General features: G+C 43.3%; 1 protein-coding gene across 2 annotated transcripts in view; it reads left to right on the forward strand.

The window, feature by feature from the left end:
* AOPEP (aminopeptidase O (putative)) overlaps positions 1-27,009 on the forward strand; it is a 237,014-nt gene that overhangs the window by 201,324 nt on the left and 8,681 nt on the right. For both annotated transcript variants that reach the window (XM_056848223.1, XM_056848222.1), the window contains exon 14: positions 19,916-20,002. In XM_056848223.1, coding sequence (XP_056704201.1) covers positions 19,916-20,002 — 87 coding nt within the window. The remainder of the gene's footprint in view (positions 1-19,915; positions 20,003-27,009) is intronic.

A 27,009-nucleotide genomic window follows, 5' to 3' on the forward strand; every position in this document is an offset into this window, starting at 1 on the left:
TGAGTTTTGGTCCTAAAGGGAAAGCTGACCACTGAACATTATATAAATGCTGTTACATTCCTGTAATGGCTGGTAGATATATTAAGGTAGATGCAATAAATAGCTTTGAGTGTTTTTTGGATTGTCAAGCCTCTCTGAGGATGTAATTCTTGGAACTTGTTGTGTACCCTGACATAGATTTTAAAACTTCTTCCGACTGTTCCATATTGAAAAGACTAGAGAAAATGTCTATGCAAGGATCCTCTTAATCAGGATTAGTATGTAGTTAAAATTGCAGACAGGAGAAACACTACCTCTGTGTTAAGAAGGTCCAGTAGAGACTGCCATGCTACTCAGAGGTTCTGTGGATCAGGGGTACAAAATTTAAAAATCCATTATTCAGAAATGTCTGCTTCCTCCAAGAAAATGCTCAGGATAATATGGCCATAGCAACAGTTTATTTCAGCTTTTATTTATTTGTTGTTTATATGGTGTTCCAAATGCCAGTTTTATTTTTAATAGGTCTTGAAACACACTTTGCTATTTATAGGAATTAAGCTATATTTAGGGTATATTTTAATCGTGTATGAATACCAAAGAAATGTCAGGACTTCTATATCTGGAAGAGAAATAACTGAGGAGGTAGGATCAAAGCCATAGCCCTTGTGTTGTAGTTCACGTCCCAAAAACTAGAGATACTAATCTCATAAGTGGTTTCTTTCCTTTTATAGACATTATATTTTCTTTTTTAAATGTGCTGAATGAATTTGTACATATTTTTTATCTTTGAGACAAAATTCTAAACTCTGTGAAAGAAATGTTACCACAGCATTATCTTACAAGGTGAAATCAAGGGCTTAGCAGCCCCTTTAAGGAAGACAACCAAGATAACATTACCATTAGCAATTCTGCAGCCACTGGATTGCAGGCGCCTGCATCCCTCAAAAGGGAATGCGAGTTTACATACTGACGCCTGTCTAAGGAAGCAACTCTCCATATCTCCAAAGAAAGTAAGTGCCACACAGAGGGGTTTTCCCCCTCTTGTAATGGTGGCAAATTCTAGGATCTGATCTATGGTTTGGTTTTAATAAAGAGTTCAGCTGAGCTTAACTACCCTTTACGTCTATATAACAAAAAAGTGGTGTTCATACAAATTTCTAAAACAGTTGTTTTAGTAAATCCTCCATATTTGAACAGGGATAGAGTACAGATTGTAAAATAATGCTCAAACTGTTAGTGATGCAGTATATATTTTGTACAATTAATTTCCACCTAACCAAGATATGTTACATTTTATAATTGTTGAAATTATTTGCAACTGTTAATTAAGTTATTATGTTATGTTCAACCTGGTGCATCTGTTGAGGTACATGTTCAGCATTATGGGATAATATATTGTTGGTTGCATAGATGTTTTCACTTGAACTGCCCAGAGATTGTATTTAGCAGAAACAAGTAAGACCTATATGCTTTGGAATACTGAATCTTGAGAAAGTATGAAAAAGATGCAATTGTATTTTTATAAATGACTCCAAAACTATTTTTAGAATTTAAGTTGCAATTTTTAGTAAATTGATGCTCTACTTGGTTAGTAGTACGTGATATTAATCAAAACATCAAACAAATTCATATGCAGCATTTTTAGATACTTCATGCAAGCATGTTTTCAAAGAGAGATCAGATATTTTGATTTTAAAAGTGCTACACTAATATTTCTGTTTGGACTGTTGTGAACCCAATAAAGAACATACTGTATATATTTTATTTCTTGATTAGTATGGAAAGTCATTGCAGAGATGTAAACCTATCTTTCTCAAAGTAATTTTCCACATACTTTCCCATATACTGTTGGAGATTTACCACTGGAAAGCTGAGAGGGAGGGAAAGGGTTGAGATTAGAGAACCTGTGTCCTTTTGTCCAGGAAGAAATCCTCTCCAGTGCAGTGAAGTCTTATCCTGGTGTAGTCTAAGTCCATTGAGATCAACAAACTTAAACTGAAGTAACTCCATAGAGACTGAACCATACATGCCCCACCCCCATCAATGAGATAAATCACAGGAGGAATGTGCAGGCTTAAAGCCTTTGTGACATCATATAATCTAGTAGACTGATCATTTCCCTTTATCCATACCTGTTAAAAACCTCAGGCTCAGAATGGCAAACAGATGGTAGGCAGCAGTTCATCTTGCACTAAGGGACTTGTGTGTATGCAGCCTGAACCAAGGGTAAAGGCCTAGTGTAACAGGCAAATACAAACAAAAAGAGGTAAAACACAATCAGCAAAGCTGCTATTTTGACACACAACTGTATAGGAACATGTTCTTGGAGGCTTGGACAAAGCAACAGAAAAACGGACTTTTGTTATGCAAGAACTGACCTTCTGTCCCTATGCGTATTAAGTAAATACAAGCGGAGGATCCATAAGGACTTCTTCGTTTTGTCTTCCCAAAAACCGTTAGTTGGTAGACTAGGCTGAGAGTTTGTGACTGACAAAAGGTCACTCAGTAAGTTTCCAGGGCAGAATGGTGATTCAAAACTGGGTCCTAATCTGGAACGTAACCACTATGCCACATTGGATTTTGTGAGGTGGCTGCTACTGAACAGTAGTAAGCAGCCAGTCCTGGGTCAGTCACATAAGTCACATGGTATCAAATTGCCCAGTGGTTTCTGGCAGTCCTGGAGAAAGTGGACAGGGAGAAGCTTTTCTCCCTCTCATAATATTCAGACATGGGGTCATCTGCTGAAGCTGGAAGATTCAAAACAGATATTAGTATCTCTCCACACAACGCATAGTTAAATTGTGGAACTCCCTGCCCCAGGATGTGGTGATGGCTGCCAACTTGGAAGGCTTTAAGAGGGGAATAGACATGTTCGTGGAGGAAAGGGGTATTCATGGCTATTAGTTAAAATGGATACTAGTCATGCTGCATACCTATTCTCTCCAGGATCAGAGGAGCATGCCTATTATATTAGGTGCTTTGGAACACAGGCAGGATAATGCTGCTGCAGTCGTCTTATTTGTGGGCTTCCTAGAGGCACCTGGTTGGCCTCTGTGTGAACAGACTGCTGGACTTGATGGGCCTTGGTCTGATCCAGCATGGCTTTTCTTATGTTTTTATGTTCTCCCTGAAAGGACATAATAGCCCTGGAAAGCACCCGGCCTCCTCTTGCGGCCTTTCATTAACAGAAACCAAAGCTAAAAGACTGACAAAACTTTTGTGGTTGCCTAGCAATGGCCACTGAGGGCATTCATTTCTTAAAGCTACAGGCACTTCAATTGTTTTTGTTGTTGTTGTTGCAAACCTGGAGTTTTTCTTAGGTTTGTAGAATGATCTGTCTTGTAGGTCCATTGTCCCAACCTCTGGATTTAAGTACTCACAGATTTGGCCATGATGAGAATTAGATATACGGATAGTCCTGGGGATGGGCTGTAGCTGCAGAAAGGACAAGGAAGCAAAGGGGCAGAGATGGCAGTGGGCAGATATGAGGACACACCTGAGGGAAGGAGGAATAGAAACAGCAAGTGACCTACACGTAGCAAACTAGCATGTTAGGGGGAAGCCTGAACTAGAATTATTCTGCTTGAATGCTTATTATATTCATTCAGGGGAAAATTAAGATAGCAGGAGCACTCAATTATCTAGTCTTCAACTTGCCTCCTGAAGTTGTACACTTGCAGTTGTACCATGTGATTATGTTGTAAAGGCAGGGAATGCTGCCCATTGAAAGGAGGACCTGGCTTGAGAGTATATATGTGCATGCTTTGTAGGGATGCATCCATATATACGTAGCACAAATGTTGTGCCTCAGTGCTCATTACTGCATGTTAGATGGTATATAAAAGCCTATGTAGATGGTTGTCTGTGGGATAAGGATAATACCGTATATACCCGTGTATAAGCTGACCCGTGTATAAGCCGAGGTGCCTAATTTAGTAGTATATTAGTAATAGGAAACCAACTAGGGAAGTGGTTGGACCATTGGATGACAATGGGAGTAAAGGAACTCTAAGGGAGGATAAAGCGATTGCTGAAAAATTAAAGGAATTCTTCTCATCTGTCTTCACTGTTGAAGATACTGGGCAGATTCCTTCTCCTGAACAGAGATTTTGGAGAGGGGAAAATGAGGAACTGAGGCAAATCGTGGTAACAAGGCAGGATGTCCTAGAACGTCTAGGCAAACTGCAAACTAACAAATCACAGGGACCACACGGTATTCATCCTAGAGTTCTTCAAGAACTCAAATGGGAAATTGCTGAACTTCTAACAAAGATATGTAATATGTCCCTTCGATCAGCCTCTGTACCAGAGGACTGGAGAATGGCCAATGTAACACCCATTTATAAAAAAGGTTCCAGGGGGGGACCAGGAAATTACAGGCCAATTAGCTTAACGTATGTTCCGGGTAAATTGGTGGAAAGCATTATTAAAGATAGAATTGTCAAGCATATAGAAGGGCAAGGACTGCTGGGCAAAACCCAACATGGCTTCTGTAAGGGTAGGTCCTGTCTCACTAACCTATTAGAGTTTTTTGAAAGCGTCAATAAGCATGTGGACAGGAATGAGCCTGTGGATATTGTGTATTTGGATTTCTAAAAAGCTTTTGACAAAGTCCCCCACCAAAGACTGCTAAGCAAACTTCATAGTCATGGGATAAGAGGACAAGTCCTCTTATGGATTGAGAGCTGGCTGAAAAATAGGAAGCAGAAAGTAGGAATCAATGGTCAGTTCTCACAATGGCGGGATGTGAGCAGTGGGGTGTCTCAGGGATCTGTGTTGGGACCGGTGCTTTTCAACCTGTTCATCAATGACCTGGAGTTGGGGTTAAACAGTGAAGTAGCCAAGTTTGCAGAGGACACCAAATTAGGGTGGTTAAAACAAAATGAAGAGCTCCAGAAGGATCTCTGCATACTGGAAGAATGGGCATTAAAATGGCAAATGAGATTCAATGTGAGTACGTGTAAAGTGATGCATATTGGGGCAAAAAAACCCAACTTTACATATACACTGATGGTATCTGTGCTGGCAGCGACAGACCAAGGAAGGGATCTTGGGGTGGTAGTGGATAGCTCAATGAAGATGTCAACCCAGTGTGAGGCTGCTGTAAAAAAGGCAAATTCCATGCTGGCCATAATTCGACGTGGAACAGAATAAAACTGCTGATATCATACTGCCTTTGTACAAATCTATGGTGAGACCACACTTGGAATACTGTGTACAGTTCTGGTCACCACACCTAAAAAAGGATATTACAGAGCTTGAGAAGGCGCAGAAAAGAGCAACCAAAATGATTAGGCGACTAGAGCAACTGTCCTATGGGGAGCTGTTAAGACGCTTAGGGCTGTTCTTGGAAAGAAGGCAGCTAAGGGGAGACATGATAGAGGTCTATAAAATTATGCATGGTTTGGAGAGAGTGGACAGGGAGAGGTTTTTCTCCCTCTCCCATAATACCAGAACACGGGGTCATCTGCTAAAGCTGGAGGGTGAGAGATTCAAAACAGATAAAAGGAAGTATTTTTTCACACAACGCATAGTTAAATTGTGGAACTCCCTGCCCCAGGATGTGGTGATGGCTGCCAGCTTGGAGGGCTTTAAGAGGGGAGTGGACATATTCATGGAGGAGAGGGGTATTCATGGCTGTTAGTTAGAATGGATATTAGTCATGCTGCATACCTATTCTCTCTAGTATCAGAGGAGCATGCCTATTATTTTGGGTGCTGTGGAACACAGGCAGGATGGTGCTGCAGTCATCTTGTTTGTGGCTTCCTAGAGGCACCTGGTTGGCCACTATGTGAACAGACTGCTGGACTTGATGGGCCTTGGTCTGATCCAGCAGGGCCTTTCTTTTGTTCTTATGTTATCTTACAGCAGTGCATTTGACATGGTTGACCATGAGTTGTTGACCAACTCCTTCCCCTTCCGCCTTCCTCCTCTCTGCTGCTCCCCCTCCCCTTTTCTTATCCATTTTCTGGTCCATATCCTTCCTCCTGAAATAGGACACCTAACAAGTTGCTTGTGTGACATCTGCTGGAACAGCATTACTCCTTATGGGAATGAATGTGGCTCCTGTGGATAGATTAGATTGATTTACTGTTCTACTCAGCGTTAATTTAAATTTGGTGGTTTTAAAAGTGTTGTGTATTATGTTATTGTTGTATATGCTTATCTATGTATTATATGTTTGCTGCCCTGAGCCTGGCTCATGTCAGGGAAGGGCAGGATATAAATAAAGTTTATTATTGTTGTTGCTGTTGTTAATATTAAATACCAAGAGACAAATAGTTATGATTCAAACCAAAAATTAGGAAAGTGCTTCTCCACAGAGCTAATTTGCAGTTATATCAAATATAGTACTGATCATAATGCAGTTATCTTGTATAAATATTTGCCCTCAAAAAGCTGGAATCATGCATCTTTTTGAAACACTGAAGGAATGAATGTCTAACAGGAGGAAATATCACACAGAGTAAAAAGGCTAATAGGCATTAGTAATGTTTAATGTTGAACAAATGTGCTGTTAAAGCTCATAATCAGTGGCTATTTGTAAGAAGATCACTGAGGAGGGAATGTGCAGTGATGGCAACTGCTCTGACAGAATCTGACATATTATTGGGAAGGGCAGGAGATCAAAGAAGAGGGAATGTGGAACATTAGGTTTCAGATAACAGGCTACTCCTCCCAGCAAACTTGTACAGAAAATCAACAACATGGTTTCACCATGCGATTCATAAAACAAACATAGCTCAGATAAACAAACCACCCATGCAGTGATGCCATGATTTGGGGGTGGGGGGAGAGCCTGTACGTTTCTTGGGAAATCAGACGCTTTCTCTGAAATAAAAAAAAGCATATTGAAGAGATGGATTATGTTAGCACATTGTTTCATGCTCGTCGTGTTTGATTGTCTCAGTTCTTTGGAATTCCTCCCCATGTTGCTTGCCTGCTTATACCTATTTCTTGACAACTCCTCGTTTCTTAAGAGCTTTTTCTCTTGCTAGATTGAATGCTAACCCTTCTATGGTTATGCAAGGTAGAGACATGAATCTACCATATTTGGAAAGGACCTGCCCATGTTCTTCTAGTTCTATTGATTCTCTAGCACACGTGTTCCTAGAATGTAATTTTTATGAGGATCTAAGATCAAGTTATATTATTCCTCTTCTAACACATTGGACTAGTACCTCTGTGTCTGAGTTAATACCCGAAGTGTCAGCGATCCTAAAGTTACATTTGCAGTGGTAATCTCTGTAATAAAAATGATTTGTACAAGTAGCACTCTGTATATAGCATTTATTGCTTTATTAATTCACAAGTCTCAGAACTCTTAACAGTGGAGGTTATACCTACTCTTAAGGCTGAGATTTTTCTCATCACCTATTGCCTGATCCCTTTAACTGGAGACGCTTGGGATTGAACCCGGGACCTCCTGCATATCAAGCAGATGCGAGACCACTGAGCCAGAGCCTCTCCCCAAATGATGATGTGTGTAGTATAAATGTTTGGAATAGGATAGTAAACATAGCTGTGCCCCAAAAGCCCCCTCATCACATTGCATGTTGCAGGGTATGTGTGTCCCTGTGTTTACAGAGTAAGAAACAAGTTGCATTTTGCTTTTTTTAAAATCTACATTAAATATGCCCTAGAAGCTAAAATGACTAAACTGCGGCTATCGTATTTTGGTCACATCATGAGACGACAAGAATCACTGGAAAAGGCAGTCATGCTAGGAAAAGTTGAGGGCAGCAGGAAAAAAGGAAGACCCAACAAGAGATGGACTGACTCAATAAAGGAAGCCACAGCCGTCAATTTGTAAGATCTGAGCAAGGCTGTCAAAGATAGGACATTTTGGAGGACATTGATTCATAGAGTCGCCATGAGTCGGAAGTAGGGCTGTCGATTCGGTTTGGCCCAAACTGAAAAACAGCCGAATTTCCCCCGATTTGGCGGTTTTTAGTTCGGATGGAACCGAACTCAAAAAAGGCTGGAAACCGGGGAGCCGAATTCGGCAAGTTTGGGGTGTTCGGCGAATAAATTCAGCAAATTTCGGCACAGCAGCATAACCGTCAGTTAGTAAGCAGCATTCTCCCGCAGCCAATTGGTGGCCAAGCAGGGTCTTCTGGCCAATCAGTCGCGATTGAGCACATGAGCCCAGCTGATGCGTGGCCCGGGGAGAGAAAGAGAGAGTATCTGTTTGTGTGAGAGAGAAATCCCCGTGGGGGGGTGCGTGTGCACATTCGCTCCTTTCCGTGGCTGCAGGGGGCGCATTTTTGGGGATGCAGCCCCCAAACTTTCAGCGTAGCTTCAGATGAGGCTTCTTGGAAGAACCCCCAAGTTTTGTAAAGATGGGATCAGGGGGTCCAGAGATATGGGTCCCACCTTTTCCCTATTGGGATGAATGGGATCAGCCGATCCTATGCATCTAGAGAGCGGCAAATCCAAGGCAAAACCTCCCGTGCTTAAATGGAATCGTATTGGTTACCCAGTCCCTCCTGATGAACCAGAAGACATCCACAGTAAGACCCCTTTTGGGGCTTTAATCTATAATTTTTTCCCGTGTGTATGTGGGGGGGGGGAAGCAGAGTGTGGGGGGGCAGTTTCTGTGTGGGGGGGAAGCCAAAGGAGGCTTTCACCCATTCTGCCGAGGGGTGTGTGAACGCTCACCTCTGTGGGGGTGTGTGTACTGCTTTTAAAGTTAAGTTTAAAGTTGAGTCTGTGCGGCAGCTAGCGAGTCTCTCTCCATTTGGCACCCTTGGTGTCGAGCCTCCTCCTTGGTGTTTTTCACTGTTTTTGCCTCTAGCCTGGGGTTGAGTGCAACGGGGCAGCTTGCGTGAGATCCCCTGCGTCTTAAATTTTTTCCCCGTTTGGGGGGTGTACCGCAGAGCCGTATTGGTTGGAGAGGGGGGTGGTGCTAGTGAGACTTGCTTGAGTTTGGTGGGGTCGTTTGCATAAGGGAGGAGCGTCCCTCCACCATGAGAAGAAGGAGCAGGGCAGAAAATGCAAACACTGGGTTTTTTTTTGCACGGTCTGTTTTGCTGCTCACTCAAAAATGTTTTTGCAAAATCTGACTTTCACAATACATTTTCATGGTCCAAGTCACCTTCTCCTTTTTTCCTTTTTGCTATAGCTAGCCTAGTGCGCCTCTGTTCCTTTCCATGGTCGCTCGCGTGTTGCTTTGCATTGCAATGGTTAGCACGGGAGGTTTTGCCTTGGATTTGCTGCTCTCTAGATGCATAGGATCGGCTGATCCCATTCATCCCAATAGGGAAAAGGGGGGGAACCCATATCTCTGGACCCCCTGATCCCATCTTTACAAAACTTGGGGGTTCTTCCAAGAAGCCTCATCTGAAGCTACGCTGAAAGTTTGGGGGCTGCACCCCAAAAAATGTGTCCCCCCCCCGGAGCCGTGGAAAAGCGCCAACGTGCTTTAAGTGGCTTTATTCCTGTCACTGTGGGCGATTTTTTGGGGGGGGCAACCTTCCGGGCCCCATATCTCGGGACCCCCTGACCCAATCTTTATAAAACTTGGGGGTTCTTGCAAGAAGCGTCCCCTCAAGCTACCCTGAATGTTTGAGACCTCTACCCCAAAAATGCCCCCCTGGAGCCGCAGAAAGGTGCGAGTGCATTTTTAATGACTTTATTCGGCCGAATTTTCCCTCGAACTAGGCGCTGAATTCCATGGATCCGAATCGGGGGAGTTCGGACTTCAGCATATCCCAAATCGAGAGGGGTCGAATTCTGCCGAATCCGAACTATACCGAATTTTTTTTTCAACAGCCCTAGTCGGAAGCAACTTGACGGCACTTAACACACACACACACACACACATTAAATATGGGTTGTCCTAGATGTCTAAAATCAGCAGGCCTTGGGACATCCCTGGATAAAGTGCCTCTAACTTCAGTAAGTGAGAACAACATAAGTGGGAAAAACAGCAGTAACAGAAGGGTAACTAACTTTCCCCTTTCCAAATAGTTTGAAAGCCACTGTCTTTGTTTATGGAGAGCAGGCTCTGTTTGTTCTTCTTTCCCTCACAGTTAATCCTTATTTATAGGCCCATATTTCTTTATCTGTTTACAGTGAACAATAATTAAAACTGTACTTAATGTATTCTCTAGTCTAGTAATCAAAATGTTTTAGAATTCCACTGTTGTTTTAAAATACTCTAGATTGCACTTTCCTTACAAAGTTAAAACTAAAATTTAAAAAAAAACTCACGTTTCTTCATTATGAAATAGAAAAAAAGTATTAAATTTTTCATTTTATAATGTGTTTTGGCTTTGTACCATTTTCCAGAAAAATGAAGGTAGGTTCCCAGGACCAGATCTTTTGTCATACATGCCAGAACAAGGGACCTCTACTCTTGCCCTTCGGCAGCAATCCCCATCTGAAGAATTCAATCCTTTATGTGATGAAGGAGGTTCACATAAAGAACTGCCTTCCCTTTTTTATGAGTTTTAAGTTTTAAGAAAGGTCATATAATGAATAGGGTGGCCAACATGAAAGTAAATTAAAGGAAACAAATAACGGAAGGAAAGGAAGAAATGGTTAAAAGAAACATTTCTTAGTAGGATACAGGCTGCTGCAGCCAAGTTTAAATTTACTGTTTTGCTGTTATAACCCATCAAGTGCTGTTCCTGTGAAGATTTTGTAAGAAATTGCTGTCACCTTTGATACTGTGCCAGAAGTTCCTAACAGCATCATCTTTGGAGCTACGAATAGTAACTGTGATACTTGCTTCTTGTAAGTGGCAAATCACAACAGCCATAGGAAGTGATAGGATTGAACTCCCCTAACTGGTTTAGCCTCACTGAAGTCAAAGGGGCTAGGCTGGCTGAATGGTATAATTGGCTTGCATAAAAGAGTCAGCTTCTCTGTCTTTGAAAGACAGAACAAATATCCTGCTCAAGATGTTTTTCTATGTGTATGTTTCTGTCTGTGGGTGAATTGGGAGTTTCTGGTAGTTCATAAGGCTTTGGTATCTGCTTTCTTGCTGTGGCATGCTATAGGAGGAAATGGCCGAGTTTCTGATCTTTCCACAGAGACCTGAATAAACAACTGATATACAGCAGGTGATCGTCAGATTTTATCACTGGTGTAAATCCAGAATTTCTTTTTCAAGTTCTGCTAATGTCTTGAGTGTGAATGCATTATTAGGCAAAGTATGTACTACAGCTGGTCTCGTTGCAGTTGTTCAGCAGTGATAGGAGATTTTTTTGACTGTCAGTACCACAACTTTCACCAGCATTCAGTTGACAGTGATGTACAATACTAAGACAAACTGGAATTAGCAGATTTTCTCACTAATACATTTGTTTAAAACATTGTTAAGCCACCTTTCCACACACAAGGCAGAGTCCACAAGGCAGGGAACATTAAAAACGTAAACTAGTAAAATACAGTTAAATTTTACAATAATTGAATTTTTTGCCAGGTTTTGCCTGGGAACTGTCGTAGGAGTAATAGATAAATAAACAAACATTTGTGCAAGCAAACACTATTTCCTGAGGCTAAGGAATAGCAGCACTGTAATAAATATGTTGCCTCTCTGTATACCCAGAGAATCTAATTACTCATGGACAGATCATTGATAGATTACTGATATTTCTTTGAAAGGAAGAGTGAAAATTGAAAATATACTTGACACCTGCTAGTAGCCACCTCCTTGACTGAAGTGTTCCTGTATCAATGGAAATAGACCATAGCATCCAACCCATAGTATTCTTCATCTCAGGATACTTACCAAAAATTATATTGGAATACAGTTTTCATTATTGTTGTTACAGACTTGTATAATACTCAGTGCTGTGCTCCATTGAGAGGCCTGCTGACTGACCCCCCCCCCCAACATTGACAACGAAAATCTGTGATTATGGTCAGAAGCTCTTCAAACCTTCAGGGGGTGCAAGATGACCCTGTCCTCAAGCCCAAGGGAGGGAGGAAAGGACTGGGGGGCTTGGGATAAGGGAAACGGCAGAGACCTGCCTGGGCTGTTTAAGCACCAGAAACCCCTAGCCAAGGAAGAGTCAGTTGGGACTGCTCTGCTGGATTTCCTCAGAGAGACGAGAGAAGTCAGGGAGCATCCCAACAGGAGGAGGAGAATCCAGGTGGCTTAACCCCACTGCCTTCCATATCTGAGGCCTTAAAGGGGTGGAAGTGTCTGCGCCTTCGGCCCCTCCCAATGTGGGAGACGTATTGGCTGACACCCTGACAATTTCAGGGCTTGATTTGGGGTGAGCCGCCAGACTCCTCATATGTGGCACCCAGAATGGGGCTTGATCCAGCCCTCCCTCCTATGCCTGCTGCCATAGTATCCTTGCCTGTAGATTTACCATGCTTTGGGTAATGGCTCATGGAGCACCAAATACAACTGATGACTAAACTGTGGCCCAGAAGCAATACGAGGCCCAGGCAGAGCTGGATAAGGAATCATGCAAGAACATCACTACTAGCCAACCAGTGCCTTTGGTGCAAAAACCCCAGGACCCACATGCCCCATATCATCTGGCCGAGCTGACCACTCAGCATGATATGGAAGCCAACTTGAATGTATTTTAAAAGACACTGGATGCTACCACGTGGACCTAGCAAAAGTGGGTCTTGATCCTGGCCCCTTTTTTCTACAGCCCTGCTTGGGGTTTTCTGGGCCATGCTGACAGCAGACCTCCAGGATTACAACAAACTGAAAGAAGCCATTCTAGGCCACTACAGTATCACTGAAGAATCTTATTGACACCAAATACATAGTATGCTGTTCAAGAAAGGGGTTTGGCCATGGGCCAGGACTAACAAATTGTGAGATCTGGCATTCAAATGGTTGACGCCTACCACAGAGGGGAAGATTGTCATGGCTGAGAAGGTTGTGGTGGAACAGCTGATGCATATAGCCCCACCGGCAGTGATGGCTTGGATAATGCACAGCTGACCTGAAACTGTGGTTTCATCTGTCCAGTTGATGTAAAATTACTTGATAGTAGACTCCGTGCCGATAAGTCTTGACCTGGGCTGGGAAACCAGGGTCAGTTTTGCTGGCTGAGGACACGGATGCACGGACAGAGCTGAGCCTGGCTGAGCCCAGTTCTGCCCTGTTTCCCTTCTCCCGAGGCCCCCAGTCTTTTCCTCCCTCCCTTGGGCTTGAGGGCAGGGTCATCTTGCACCCCTGGAGGTTTGAAGAGCCTCCAACCCCAAATGCCTAGGTAGCAGCCAGAGAATGACCCAGTTCCAGTTATGGACAACCCAACAACCCCCAAGGACTGGGACCCTCTCCAAAAGAGTTCATCAAAAGGGGGCCAGTGGGGGCATTTCCCGTAGGAATGCCCCTACATGGAATACGAAATGGGGTGGACCCCACCCTACAAGAGCCACACATGATGGCTGGCCTTTACCATTACTGCCCAACTGGAAGATAGCCTAGAAATAGATTCCATACTAGATTCAGGGAGTGGTGTTCCCATGATTTGGGCATCCCTGATGCTTCCAGGAAGCCAAGGTGCCAGGCCACAAATACTTCAATGATTCTCATGATTATGGAAGTACTTTTAGCCTCCACACTCATGTAAACTGTATCTGAGGAAGACCAGCTCATGCAGTATGCTTTCCCACACACTCCCTGTACAAGGATAGTCAGGAAAGATCCTTTTCATATGAAGAGATCCTTTTCATATGAACCAGCATATCACTGGGAGTGGAAAACTATTCCAATTAAAACAACGTCATGAAGCGGTCTCTTAAAAGCCTGCATGTTCTTAATGAATGCATTTTATTGGAATGTACAATTTAAAATTCTTTAGAATTTAGAATTGTTGTCTCCTGGCGCCTTTCAAATTAAATCCAGCTATTAGCAATGTTTACTTACTTCTCCCTGAAGCTAGGCTCCTTTCTAAAGACCAAAGACATTGTTTTTGTTTTTAATAAAGCACATGTTTTGAATTACATGCCCTGGTAGATAATGTTTGCAAGTCTCCGAGGTAGACCATTTTCTTTTTAAACTTTTTTTTAATGTATATATATGGAGAGCCTTAGTTCCCTCAGACCCCAAGATTCAATCTATACATGGTATGTGTTCGCGTATTATTAACCATTTTAGTGGGAGTAGTTATTCTAAGGAGAAATTATCTAATTATACACAGATTTTGCTTTTGTAGTTGTTTCATTAAAATGGGTGTTGGAAGGAGTATTTTCCTGCCTCTCAAAACACCCCATGCCATTTGGGTGCTAAAGACTAATTTTCAATCTAAAACATCTTCTAAGACTCATTGATTGCAGTGGAACTTACGTCCAAACAGTTATGCTTAGGCATATAGTTGTGGGTATGCAGATGTCAGATCAAGCATTTGAAGACGCTGGCAGTGCAATCTAAATAGACTAACATCTCTCAGCCCACTGATTTCAATGAATTTAGAAGGTATAATTCTGTTTAGAATAAATAGACAGTTCTGTGCTTTAACACCATAAACTTTAACATAAGGTTGAAATCCTGCACATCAGCTGTTGAATTTCCATTAATTTTGAAAGGGTTAAGGTAACCAAGCTATTCACTGATCTGTGCATAAGGTCACAGTCCTGTAAAGCTAATTTGGGCCATAAATCCAACTGAACAGTGGGACTTAACCTCTGATCACACATTTGTAGGATTGTACTCTGAGAAAATAGTACCTCAGTGGTAAATATGTATGCCATTGTCACATGAAGCACTGAATTTACTGTATTTTTTCAAAAGAATAATGACCCTGAATGTAAGATTATGCAAAAATTTTAAAAATTATTTTGGTCATAACTATAACTTGTATGCAAATTTAAGACTACCCACTCTTTTTATGGTATACCTGGATAAAAATCTACTTTTGCATTTTAGTAAATACTGTAATCATGTTTTGTGATTTGTTGATGTAGCAGTTATTATATTATCCAGGGGGGATCCTGGAAATTACAGGCCAGTTAGCTTAATGTCTGTTTCAGGAAAGCATTATTAAAGCATTATTAAAGATAGAATTGTCAAGCATATAGAAGGGCAAGCCCTGCTGAGCAAAACCCAACATGGCTTCTGTAAAGGTGGGTCCTGTCTCACTAACCTTTTAGAGTTTTTTTGAAAGTGTCAATAAGCATGTGGACAGGAATGCGCCTGTGGACATTGTATATTTTGATTTCCAAAAGGCTTTTGACAAAGCCCCCCTCCAAAGACTTCTAAGCAGACTTCATAGTCATGGGATAAGAGGACAAGTCCTCTTATGGATTGAGAGCAGGCTGAAAAATAGGAAGCACAGAGTAGGAATCAATGGTCAGTTCTCCCAATGGTGGGATGTGAGCAGTGGGGTCCCTCGGGTCTGTGTTGGGACTGGTGCTTTTCAACCTGTTCATCAGCGACCTGGAGTTGGGGGTGAACAGCGAGGTGGCCAAGTTTGCAGATGACACCAAATTATTTAGGGTGGTTAAAACAAAATTGGACTGTGAAGAGCTCCAAAAGGATCTCTTCAAACTGGAGGAATAGGCATTAAAATAGCAAATAAGATTCACTATGAGCAAGTATAAAGTGATGCATATTGGGGCAAAAAATCCCAACTTCACATGTACACTGATGGAATCTGCCCTTGTACAAATCTATGGTGAGACCACATTTGGAATACTGTGTACAGTTCTGGTCACCACACCTAAAAAAGGATATTGCAGAGTTTGAGAAGGTGCAGAAAAGAGCAACCAAAATGATCAGGAGATTAGAGCAACTATGAGGAGCAGTTAAAACACTTAGGGCTGTTTAGCTTGGAAAGAAGGTGGTTAAGGGGAGGCATGATAAAAGTCTATAAAATTATGCATGGTATGGAGAGAGTGGACAGGGAGACATTCCCCCCCCTCATAATACTAGAATGCGGAGTCATCTGCTGAAGCTGGAGGGTGAGAGATTCAAAACAGATAAAAGGAAGTATTTTTTCACACAACGCATAGTTAAATTGTGGAACTCCCTGCCCCAGGATGTGATGGCTGCCAACTTGGAAGGCTTTAAGAGGGGAGTGGACATGTTCATGGAAGGCTATTCATGGCAACTAGTAAAAATAGATACTGGTCATGATGCGTACCTATTCTCTCCAGGATTAGAAGAGTGTGCCTTTTATATTAGGTGCTGTGGAACACAGGCAGGATAATGCTGCTGCAGTCGTCTTGTTTATGGGCTTCCTAGAGGCACCTGGTTGGCCTCTGTGTGAACAGATTGCTGGACTTGATGGACCTTAGTCTGATCCAGCATGGTTTTTCTTATGTTTTTATGTTCTCCCTGAAAGGACATAATAGCCCTGGAAAGCACCCGGCCTCCTCTTGCGGCCTTTCATTAACAGAAACCAAAGCTAAAAGACCTAATGCTGCTGCAGTCGTCTTGTTTGTGGGCTTCCTAGAGGCACTTGGTTGGCCTCTGTGTAAACAGACTGCAGGACTTGGTGGGCCTTGATCTGATCCAGCATGGCCTAACTTATGTTCTTATACTTAAATCTTTATTTGAATCAGCATGTCTTACAACTGTGCCTTGGTTTTGTTGCCTTTTGTGAGCTCTCTCCCTCACATACATCATCTGCTTTCAGCTACAGCTACCACTATGTTTTTTATGTCTTTGTTCTACATATAGTTTAATATGGCCAACTTTGTAAGGGTGACACATTGTTTCTGATTTATCTTTATTATGAGCCCACTCTGATCAGGTAATGGGCTATTAAGCCTATGTGAAAGGAAGTTATATCCATTTCATGAGGTAAAAAGTGGCAATTGCTCTGCCTGTTGAAGAGTTGTTTATATTGGGTTTTATGTTTGGTTAATATAGCAGAGTTTGCCCAGTCATGGAAGCAAGATACTGAGTACAATAAATTTAGTCTTCCCAAGAAGTAAATTGCAAAATAGTAGAACTTACATTTATTCAGGTTTAGTTTGTTAACATTCTTGTTGCAGTTGATAAAAGATAGAAAGCCTCATCTAAAGAATACATTTCCCTATACAAGTGGCTAGCTAATCCAGCATCATGTGAGTGCAGGTATGATTGTATGGGTTATGCAGGAGACCTGTAGAAACGTCTGCCTCCTTTGTAGACCATGTGGAAAGAGAGAGACAAAATGGTTACTGAGAAAGGAGGAGGAGTTAGAGGGCAGCCCCCAAGTTCAGCCAAACAGCAACATCTCATTAAAGAAATAGCAACTACAAACTTAGAGTAAAATAGCACCCCCCAATGTCAAGGCATGCTGAGTCGCTCTCACTCCAACAGTTTACTACTTCAGCACAATCACAATATAATGAAGCAATAGGAAGGAGTTACTTCAGACAAAAGGTTCTTTGGTCTCCAAGCTATAACTCTGTGTAGCATTAAAAAATCTTCTAGAATGGATGGCCAAAGGTGCCATTTAGAAAGCTGCAGAAGAAAGTGTTTTCAACATCAGAATGGGTTCATGAAAGATTTGAGCTGAGGTTAGATCTGCAGACACATATCCCCCTTCCCCCAGTAATTCTCCTCTATAGTTCTTAATATCAGAGAATCAGAAGGCCAACTTTAAATCCAGCTCTGAGGCTGAAACAACAGTGTTTTCTGTTTGGAGCATGGTGTCTGCAACTGCCAATGAATCGTGACGGTTCTGAATTATTTCAGAGCCAGAACAGATAAATACTATGAGGTAATCTAACAGTCTGACCAGAAGCACAGAAAAGTAGTGTGGGATATTGCTCATAAAGTTCAATTTGTGTCACTGGTCAAATGATAGATTTCCATTTTTCCTGCAGTTTCTTACATTATGCCTGTGTTTAGCTAAAAATGAACAGGGAAGTATATGCACAAAATTTAATCCATTTCCCTTTTTCTAGCTGTTTGTTAAGAAATAAAACATGACATGTTCATAATTGCCGTGGGCCTAATTTTCCTGTTCTTTCCACAGACACTGTGGAAATGCTTTTTTTTTGGTATAAGTTAATAACTTTAAACAAAAAATCAGTATGAAGACACTGTTGTTTTCTGTTTGTTCCATCTGGTTTTGCTAAGGTTTATTTCTCCTGTACATTTTTGCTTAAGAAAGTAGTTATTCCTGACATACAGGATACTATGACAGTAAACTTTCAGTTTGTAAGCAATAATGATGTCGCCTATATTTTAGTGTTAGCCAGATTTGCTGATTCTTACTCTGGTGTTGGTACAATTGCACATATGGAATTTCCCCAAGCAGCTCACAGTGCAGAGCTTTCTAGAAATTTAACAGAAACTCCCTTCTTAGGCACTCCTTACTGAAGAATTTTGACATGTAGATGGTAGGAGTTAGCATTAGCACCTCACTGCTATGGTTTAAGGTAGCGCTGCACCTTCAGTTGAGAGTCATCAAGTTAGCGGTCTTCTTTTGTTTTTGTTATCATTTCTGAATCAGTGCGGACTGTGAGCTCCACTTTAGTTCCTCTTGAAGATTTTTCACCCACTACTGCACAACTCTCTGCACAACTCTCTCTGTCTGCACACACCCCCACTCTTCCCTGTGATGCTGTTGGTGTAGTAGACTGTTCGCAAAGTGCATAGGTTAGAAGAAAGGGCTCATCCATATATAGCCCACTACTCTTGTCTGAGGAGTCTGGGAAATGGCCATCATAGCAACACTTGCCTCTTCACAAAACAGGCCAGAATATATTGACTCCCCATCCCACATGCCCCATCACCAACATGGGAGTTGCTTCAATCTATCAGTCTTGTGCTAGCCCACACATCTATTGTGAAGGCAGGAACAACATGGTTGGTTATAACAACCCAGGAGAGGGAATCCACTGGGTAGGAAAGACGCGTCTGGATTGGTCCCATCCCATCTCGTTCCTGCATTATACATTCTATTGGCAATGAGTTGTGCCATGGAGAAGCAGCTTCCACACTGGGCCATTGTTCTTGGGCCAGATCTGCAGCTAGGAATCAAGACCCACTGTAAAATTCTGACTGCCGGTATTCACAGTTATTTTGTGGAAGCGCTCCGCAGTCAGATAGGTTCACCACTGGCAGCCTGGCAAGTTTTTCGCTTTTTTTTTTTTTTTTTGTACACCAAGGCTTATTTTATTTTACTGTTCCTCTTTTAACTTCTTGGGTTTATGTTGTACTGTTAGTACTGGATGTTTTCTTCATCTTTAGATTGTAGCTGGCTATTTTTTTTTTATCATACACACCTTTTGAAATTTCCATTGAAAAAGCAGTTAAGAAATACTATAACTAAATTGATCACATTGAAATTAAATTAAATCAAGCCATTGATTGATGCTGGCCAGCAGGGTGATTTCCATGCCATCCACTGTACTCTCTGAGGCTGTGGGCTGCTGGGAAAATGACAACCAGACTTCCAGTGCCTCTGGGCATAAGATGACTATATTTGAGACCCAGGTGCTGTGGATGTGACAACGAACGAGATTGAAATAGTTCCGATTCATACTGGGCCAAGAAAATCCATCCACACTATAAAACATTTCACAGTATTTGTCTGGTTTGAAGAGTAAAGTGGCACCACAAGATCTTAATTTTGTTGTTGTTAAATGTTCCAGCATTTACTGATAATTATTTTTGCCTCATTTATTATAAACTATTAGCATCTGAATTTGTTGGATAGCATAGACATATGGTATTGTAACAGTCCTATGGATCTATGTTTTATGTGTTTTGATTTATTATTTTTAATTACACAAGATGTGTGTTTATTTTTAGTATGCCTGGTTAGTATTAATGATGGTGAAATGAAATGTATTGGCCAAGTGCTGAAAACCACAACTGCTGTTAAAAATAGAAATGTGCTGATAGTATTTTTGGGGGGGGATATTTGTAATCAAGATCAAGGCCCTTTAAAAATTAAATGATAAATACTTCCAGCTAAAGGATTTTAATGTCATTCAGCAGCCTTTAAATCTGTGTTTATTTAGCTTGCTAGTTTTTACAGTAAATGCTCTTTTGCTTGTTTTCCCAAAGGTTCGACATCGATGGTGTGAACTTGTTATTAAACACAAATATATAGCAGGATATGGCAATGTTGAGAAATTCCTCAAGGAAGACCAGGTCAGTACTAATATTTGTCGTAGTCAGATCAATATATAGGTATTGGCATTGCTCATTAGCATTTTGCCAACATGAATCTCATTAAATTTGTTGTAATGTGTTGGGAGCATTATTTAAATATTTTTAAATAAGTGCTACTAGAGGGCAGAAGCTGAATATTAGATTGGTTAATTCAAACCAGCCTTTCTTATCTTTGCCAATTTTTGCCATGTGCACATCTCTTCCTATCCCCCCCCCCTCCAGTTATCTTTCCTTTCTGTTCTTGTCATTTTCAATTCACTGCTCTGGAGTCTGATTCAGTTCCTCAACTCCATTTCTTGTTTCTTTATTTAATTTATTTTTTTACTTTTCTCATTCAGTGGTGACCTAAAGAAGCTCACAGCATCCTTCTCACCTGTTTTAGCCAACAACAACCACCTGTGAGGTAGTTAGGCTGTCCCAAGGTCACTCAGCAAGCTTCTATGACAGAGTGGGGATTTAAACCCGCGTCTCCTAAATCCTAGTCCAACACTCTAAGCCCTCTACCACACTGGTATACCATTCTTCCTTTTCTCCTGCTCCTATTTCACTGCTCTCTTTCCTTGCAACTTCTGCTTACCCTTTTCTACAATTGCAGCAGTTCACCCATTGATAACTTAGTCAGATGACCCTTAAGAACAGTATAGATCACTCACTGACATCAGAGGCACTCCCAATAGCCCACCTCTTGCGAAAGGCAGCTAAGCCAATTGTACCACAAAAGACCTATATTATTAAAGCTATATTATTAAATATGTTCAAAGGCTTTAAATTTCCAGATGCCTAAATCTGTTTGTGAGTTTGGAAAACATTGTTTTTATTGGCTGGCAGTTCAGAAAAACCGGTTGTGCTGTTCTCCATCTAACCTTATTTTCATAGGAGAAGTCATATGTAATTGTATGAAACAAACTGACTATTGGTTCAAGCGGCCTAGTATTGTCGACTCTTAAGTAGCAGTGATCCTCTAGGATCACAGGTAGAAAAGTTCTTTCCCATACTTCTATCTGAAATCTTTTAACTGCCGATGCCAGGGATTGAATCGAAGACCCCACATGGAAAACATGTACCCTGTTACTAAGCCATGGTTATTTGCACATCTGTTCGGCCAGGCAGTTCATTGAAATCTCTAATGAGAGCACTATTTCTTTATTGTAAACAAGAAGTAAAACCCAGAACAGAAGCACTAGGTAAAGAAAAATCTAGGCAGGAGTCTGGTCATGGGAAAGTGAGCCATCTACCCATGGAAAGGATACATCTGACGTATGGAGCTTTGGCTCTCAAAAGCTTACACCCCAAAAAATGTTGTTGGTCTCTAAAGTGCTAGTAGACCAGAATCTAGCTGTTCTACTGCAGACCAACATGGCTACCCTCTGGCACTCTTAATGCTGTTATTGTTTTTCATAGTACATTCTGTGATATATAAGCACAGTACATAGAAAATCCTTTAAAAGATAATGTGGTTAAAGTCATCATGTTCATTGAAAAGGAATGATTGAATCCATTATAATAATTATTTAAGGCAGAATAGTGCAGCTCAAAAAACACCGGGTCCATTAAAAACCAAAGTGACATCCTTCAGCACGTTCTCTTGGCTTGAGCACTGGATTGGTCAGTTTTCTCCTGTCTCTACATTTAAAGGACAATTTGTCAATGTTTTAGCCTAGAATGGTGGTCATTTCTAGTACTTATAAGATGCTTTATCCACCCAGTACAAAAATACCAGGGATTTATATAAGAAATGTTGCTGACATTTTCCCCCAAAGATGTTCCTTTTTTTTCTATGTACAAATTGCCAGCTAAAATGATCTCCCATGTGCTCCCACTTTAGAGATTAATTTATATATGGAAAAACCATTGTTTACAAAACATAACATCAGCAACTCAGAAGGGGCGCGCAAGTATGTAACTTGCACATACAGCTGGCTATGGGGGCTAGCTGCCTGCAGTAGCGTCTGTGCCAATTCTAAGTCCCTCTCTGTCAATGCTAAGTCAAGTTGAAAAGCATCAGATTTAGGAAAGGGTTTGTAATATACAGAATTATACATTTACACTTCTTGAGGAAAGAATTTGTGATACCAACACTGCAGATAACTTTTAGACTTTCTTCTAATCATCTTCAAATATGTGTGCAATTTGTGAAATGATAATGTGAGAAATCAAAGCAGCCCCTTGTGCTTTGCAGTCTTAAAAGTCAACTTGGTTTTTCAGAAGTCTGAAGAAAATGCAAATGTGACCAGTTAACATTGAGGATTACAGAACCACTACTGTTTACTGAATTTGGATGTTTGCATTTTAGAGAAATGATCATGAAATACTCCCATCAGAATCAGAATTTTCAATTATGATCCTTATTTTCCATTTTGGCAGTAGGTTGCAGAAAACTTACCTTTGGAAAATAGTAATTTGTTATATTTTAATCCCACTCATGCAATTTGCAGAATAATAGCTATTGTACTTGTAACTAGTGCAGTTTGCAGACGAAGAACTCAACTCTTGCCTTGTTTGATCAAACCAGAGGTCCAGGCAGTAATGGGTTTCCCTGCAGTGGTGAGCCAAATACATACACTGCAATCAATTACAAAGCTAATAACCCTGTTCTCGCTCTGAGAGACAAAGGCCATCTTCAGCTCGGGTTCTTGTGCTTGCTTATCTGGGAGGCAGGAAACAAAAACTGCGGCCCTTCCTGTAACCGGGAGGAAGTAGCCCCTCCCCTCTCCTATTAGTCCAGTTTTGTTTCCTGCCTTTGACGGGAGAGCAGTGTTCCTTAGTCGCTCCTATCAAAGATAAGATTTAGATCCAAAATTTCACTGTTGCTTGTTTACTCCTTGTGTGTTTTGGTGTTCCTTGTTCCCTCAGTTCGTCTTGTTTTTTCTGCCTTGTGCAGAATCCCCTTGGCTGCAAGCTTCGGCTAGGCCTTGCGGATTCCCGCCAAAACAAAATGGCGGAGGCCCGTGGAGACGACTACATCTCATCCCAGGATTTAGTGCCGGGCTTACTTACTGCGGCTCACGATGATCTGGCCGAGCCATCTTGCAGTTACGTTTCGGATTCCTCCTCAGGAAAGAAACGTAAGCCCTCAACTAATTTAAATAAGGGCTCTAAAAAGCACAAGGGCACCACAAGCGCAGGTTCTACCGCAGCGCTGAGGAAAAAGAAGAAGGATCCGAGCGAGGCTGCTAGCCTGACGCACGGAAAGGAAAAAGGCGCGGCTCCTAGCCTCTCTGTCATAGCGCCCCGGGCTACTACATCGGCTTCGGCCGATATGCCCCCCCCGCTCCGCCCAGAAGCTTCCCAGGACGTCGCGCTTTCTGCGGCGGCGGTTTCGCTCCAGGCCGCGTCCGCTGGGCGCGGAGCACCTCCGGCAGCCGCAACAGCTCACAGGGGTGAACTCGCGGCGGCCCCTCTCTCACCGCAGCAAGCACCAACCAGGGCTTTAGCGGCCGGAGTGAGGGAAACCTCGACAGCCGGAGAGGCGGAGACGGCGCCCGGTAATGTTCAGAACCGCGCGACGGGCGGGGGAGAAGGGGGACTGTTAGCTCTTAGGGCAGAGCTCGTTCAGTTAGTGCGCAGCGTGTTTGTAGAAGGGCTGCAGGCTCTGCAGGTCTCCCCGGCCCCTTCCCTGCAAGGGGATGGGCCTACTCGAGAGGAAGGTGCTCCTTCCAATCTCCAGCGCAATGTCACCAAAGGGGAGGAGGGAACTCCCTGGCCAACCAAAGCGGCCAGAAAAGCCCCTCCACCTTCCAATACTAATGTATCCATGTCTCCAGATTCTTCTGACGAAGAATTAGAGGAGGGCGAGTTCTCCTCAGGGGAAGAGACTCCCCCAGTAGAGGAGAAACAACTTAGACTTTTTCCCCAAGATGAATTTCCTTATCTTCTTTCTAAAACTTTAGCAGCCCTTGATCTGGCTGAGGTGTCTGAGACCCAAGATCCAGACAAACTTAGAGGGGCGAAGGAGTTTTTCCACAGACACAATGTTCCCTCTCAGACCATACCAGTCCCAGATTACTTCTCTACGCTTATTAAAGCTGAATGGGAAAAGCCTCTGGCCTCAAAACAGGTGGCTGCGGTTTCAAAAAAGCTTTACTCACTATCAAAACCATCTGCGCAAATGCTTCAGATCCCACTAGTGGAGGCCCCTGTTGTGGCGCTTCACTCAAACGACGTGGTGGCCAGAGACAGTATGGGGCCTATTAAAGATCCCCTGGACAGAAAAGCGGAACTGGCGATTAAAAGAGCCCATGAGGCCTCCACACTGGCAGTTAGTGCTTCAATTACCTCTGCTCTTATTTCAAGAGCTGCCATAGTCTGGACACGGAAACTTAACCAGCTGATTCCTGAGGACAACAGGAAGGCGCTGGAAGGTGTGTCCCGTGTACTCAAGGCTGTCACCTTCCTTGCTGACTCTACCTTGGACACCCTGTCCTTTTCGGCTAGGGCTATTGCCACGCAGGCAGCCGCTAGGAGGGCTCTTTGGCTCCGCCCCTGGCAGGCGGACACCCATTCTAAAGCAGAACTAATGGGTTTCCCCTACCAGGGAGGAAAACTTTTCGGAGACCAACTTGATCCCATCCTCGTAGAGACGAGGGATAAAAAGAAGGCCCTGCCCAAGACCTTCCGCAGGGACAACAGGGGTTCCTCTGGGCCATTCAGATCGTCTCACACACTCCAGCGTTTTCGAAATGACCAAAGAAGAGGCCAGTGGTCGCAGCCCAGGGGTTCCTTTCGGAAGGGGGGCCGTTTCTCACGGCCCAGATTTTCACAGCCCAGCTCCGACAGACAAAATTTCAACTCCCGCCAGGGAGCAAAACAATGACGCCAACACTCTTCCAGTGGGAGGGCGCCTCGCCCACTTTGTTACTCCTTGGTCAGACGTCCAGTCGGACGCTTGGGTGACACAAGTCATATCCCAGGGGTATCAAATAGAGTTTGCACGTCACCCTCCAAACCGCACAGTATCTTTCCGTCGACCTCTGTCCAAAACAAAGCGCCTACGCACTGCGGAGGCGGTAAACCACCTATTAAACATTCGGGCCATCGAAACCGTAGAGCCATTAGAACGCTCTTGCGGAATTTACTCGTTCTTCTTCACAGTCCCCAAGAGGAACGGGGACTGGAGGGCCATCCTGGACCTCAAGTTCCTCAACAGGTATGTCATCAAGAGGCGGTTCAGGATGGAGACCCTGAAATCCATCAGAGAGGCCCTACGTCCCCACGCTTATCTTACCTCGATAGACCTCACCGAGGCCTATCTGCACATCCTAGTGCATCCCATGCATCGCAAGTTCTTGAGGTTCTCCTTCCAGGACCGCCATTACCAATTTCGGGCCATGCCCTTCGGGCTTTCCTCAGCCCCGAGGGTATTCACCAAGGTCCTGGTAGCCTTGATAGCGTTAGTGCGAGCCCAGGGGGTCCAGGTACACCCGTACCTGGATGACATTCTTATTTGTGCTCCATCAAAAGAACTGAGCATAGCACATACATCCTTGGTTCTGAAGCTTCTGTCAAACCACGGCTTTCTGATCAATCAGAAAAAGAGTCACCTGGAGCCTACTCAGACTCTGTTACATCTGGGGGTGTTGATAGACACCACTCAGAATGCTCTTTTTCTTCCCTTGGACAAGGCTCTCAAGATCGCAGCCTTGACCAGGAAGGCCATCAGGTCGCCTTCGTCCAAACTCATGTCTCTTGCAAAACTGCAGGGGCATATGATTTCCTGCATCCCTGCAGTGCCCTGGGCGCGCTTCCATGCCAGGCCGCTTCAGTGGTTCCTCCTGCAGTTCCAACAAGACATTATGATGAAAAGAGACAGGAATGTTATTCTTCCCAAGGCAACACGCCTGTCTCTATCATGGTGGACAATCACAAAAAACCTGTGCAAGGGTCTTCCATACATTCACGATCTTCCAGAACAACTCTTTACAGACGCCAGTCTGTCAGGGTGGGGGGCCACCTTCAGGGCCCAACCAGCTCAGGGGCTCTGGAGTCAATCAGAGAGAGGTCAAAGTATCAATATTCTCGAGATGAAAGCAGTCTGGATGGCATTACAACATTTTGCCCCACAGATAGAGAACAAGCATCTTCTAATAAGGACGGACAATGTGACCACAAAAGCCCATCTAAACAAGCAGGGCGGGTCACGGTCGTCCGTACTGCACAAACAAGCCTCGAGGATTCTCCATTGGGCGGAACATCATCTCCAGTCTTTGACAGCCGAGCATATAAGGGGTGTTTTGAACGTACAGGCCGACTGGCTCAGTCGCCAACTATTGGACGAAGGGGAGTGGGAGCTCAATCCAGTAGTGTTCCATCAGTTGACCCAAAAGTTCGGGACCCCGGTACTGGATCTATTTGCATCCAATGCCAATCACCAGCTTCCACGTTTTTTCACCCGCTACAAGCATCCGGCCGCGGAGGCGACGGATGCCTTGATGTCCCCTTGGCCGGCCGGTCTCCTTTACGCCTTCCCACCCCTGCCCTTAATTCCAAGGGTCATTCGCCGCGTCCGGCTTCTGAAGGCCACAGTTCTACTGGTAGCTCCGGATTGGCCAAGGCGCCCCTGGTATCCGGCCCTTCGCGAGATGTCCTTCAGGGAGCCTTGGCGTCTCCCCGTGAGTCACGACCTGCTTCTGCAGGGTCCAGTTTGCCACCCGGACCCTCAGTGGTTCAAGATGACCGTTTGGCCGTTGAAAGGAAAAGGCTTCTGAACTTGGGCTACACGCCAGATATCATAAACACTATCTTAGCTTCACGTCGACCATCTACCATCCGCATTTATAATGCCACTTGGAAGGTCTTCGACTCCTGGTGCAGAAACAGATCAGTAGATCCCCTTAAACCTAGGGTTTCGGATATCTTAACCTTTCTCCAAGAAGGCCATAAACTGGGCCTTCGGTGCGCCACCATGCGGAGGCAACTAGCAGCTATTGCTACGCTGGTACCCCGGGTATCCGGATACCCGATCTTAAACCATCCTCACGTTAAAGCAT

This window comes from Euleptes europaea, chromosome 4 (genome assembly GCF_029931775.1).
Source record: "Euleptes europaea isolate rEulEur1 chromosome 4, rEulEur1.hap1, whole genome shotgun sequence".
Taxonomy (NCBI): domain Eukaryota; kingdom Metazoa; phylum Chordata; class Lepidosauria; order Squamata; family Sphaerodactylidae; genus Euleptes; species Euleptes europaea.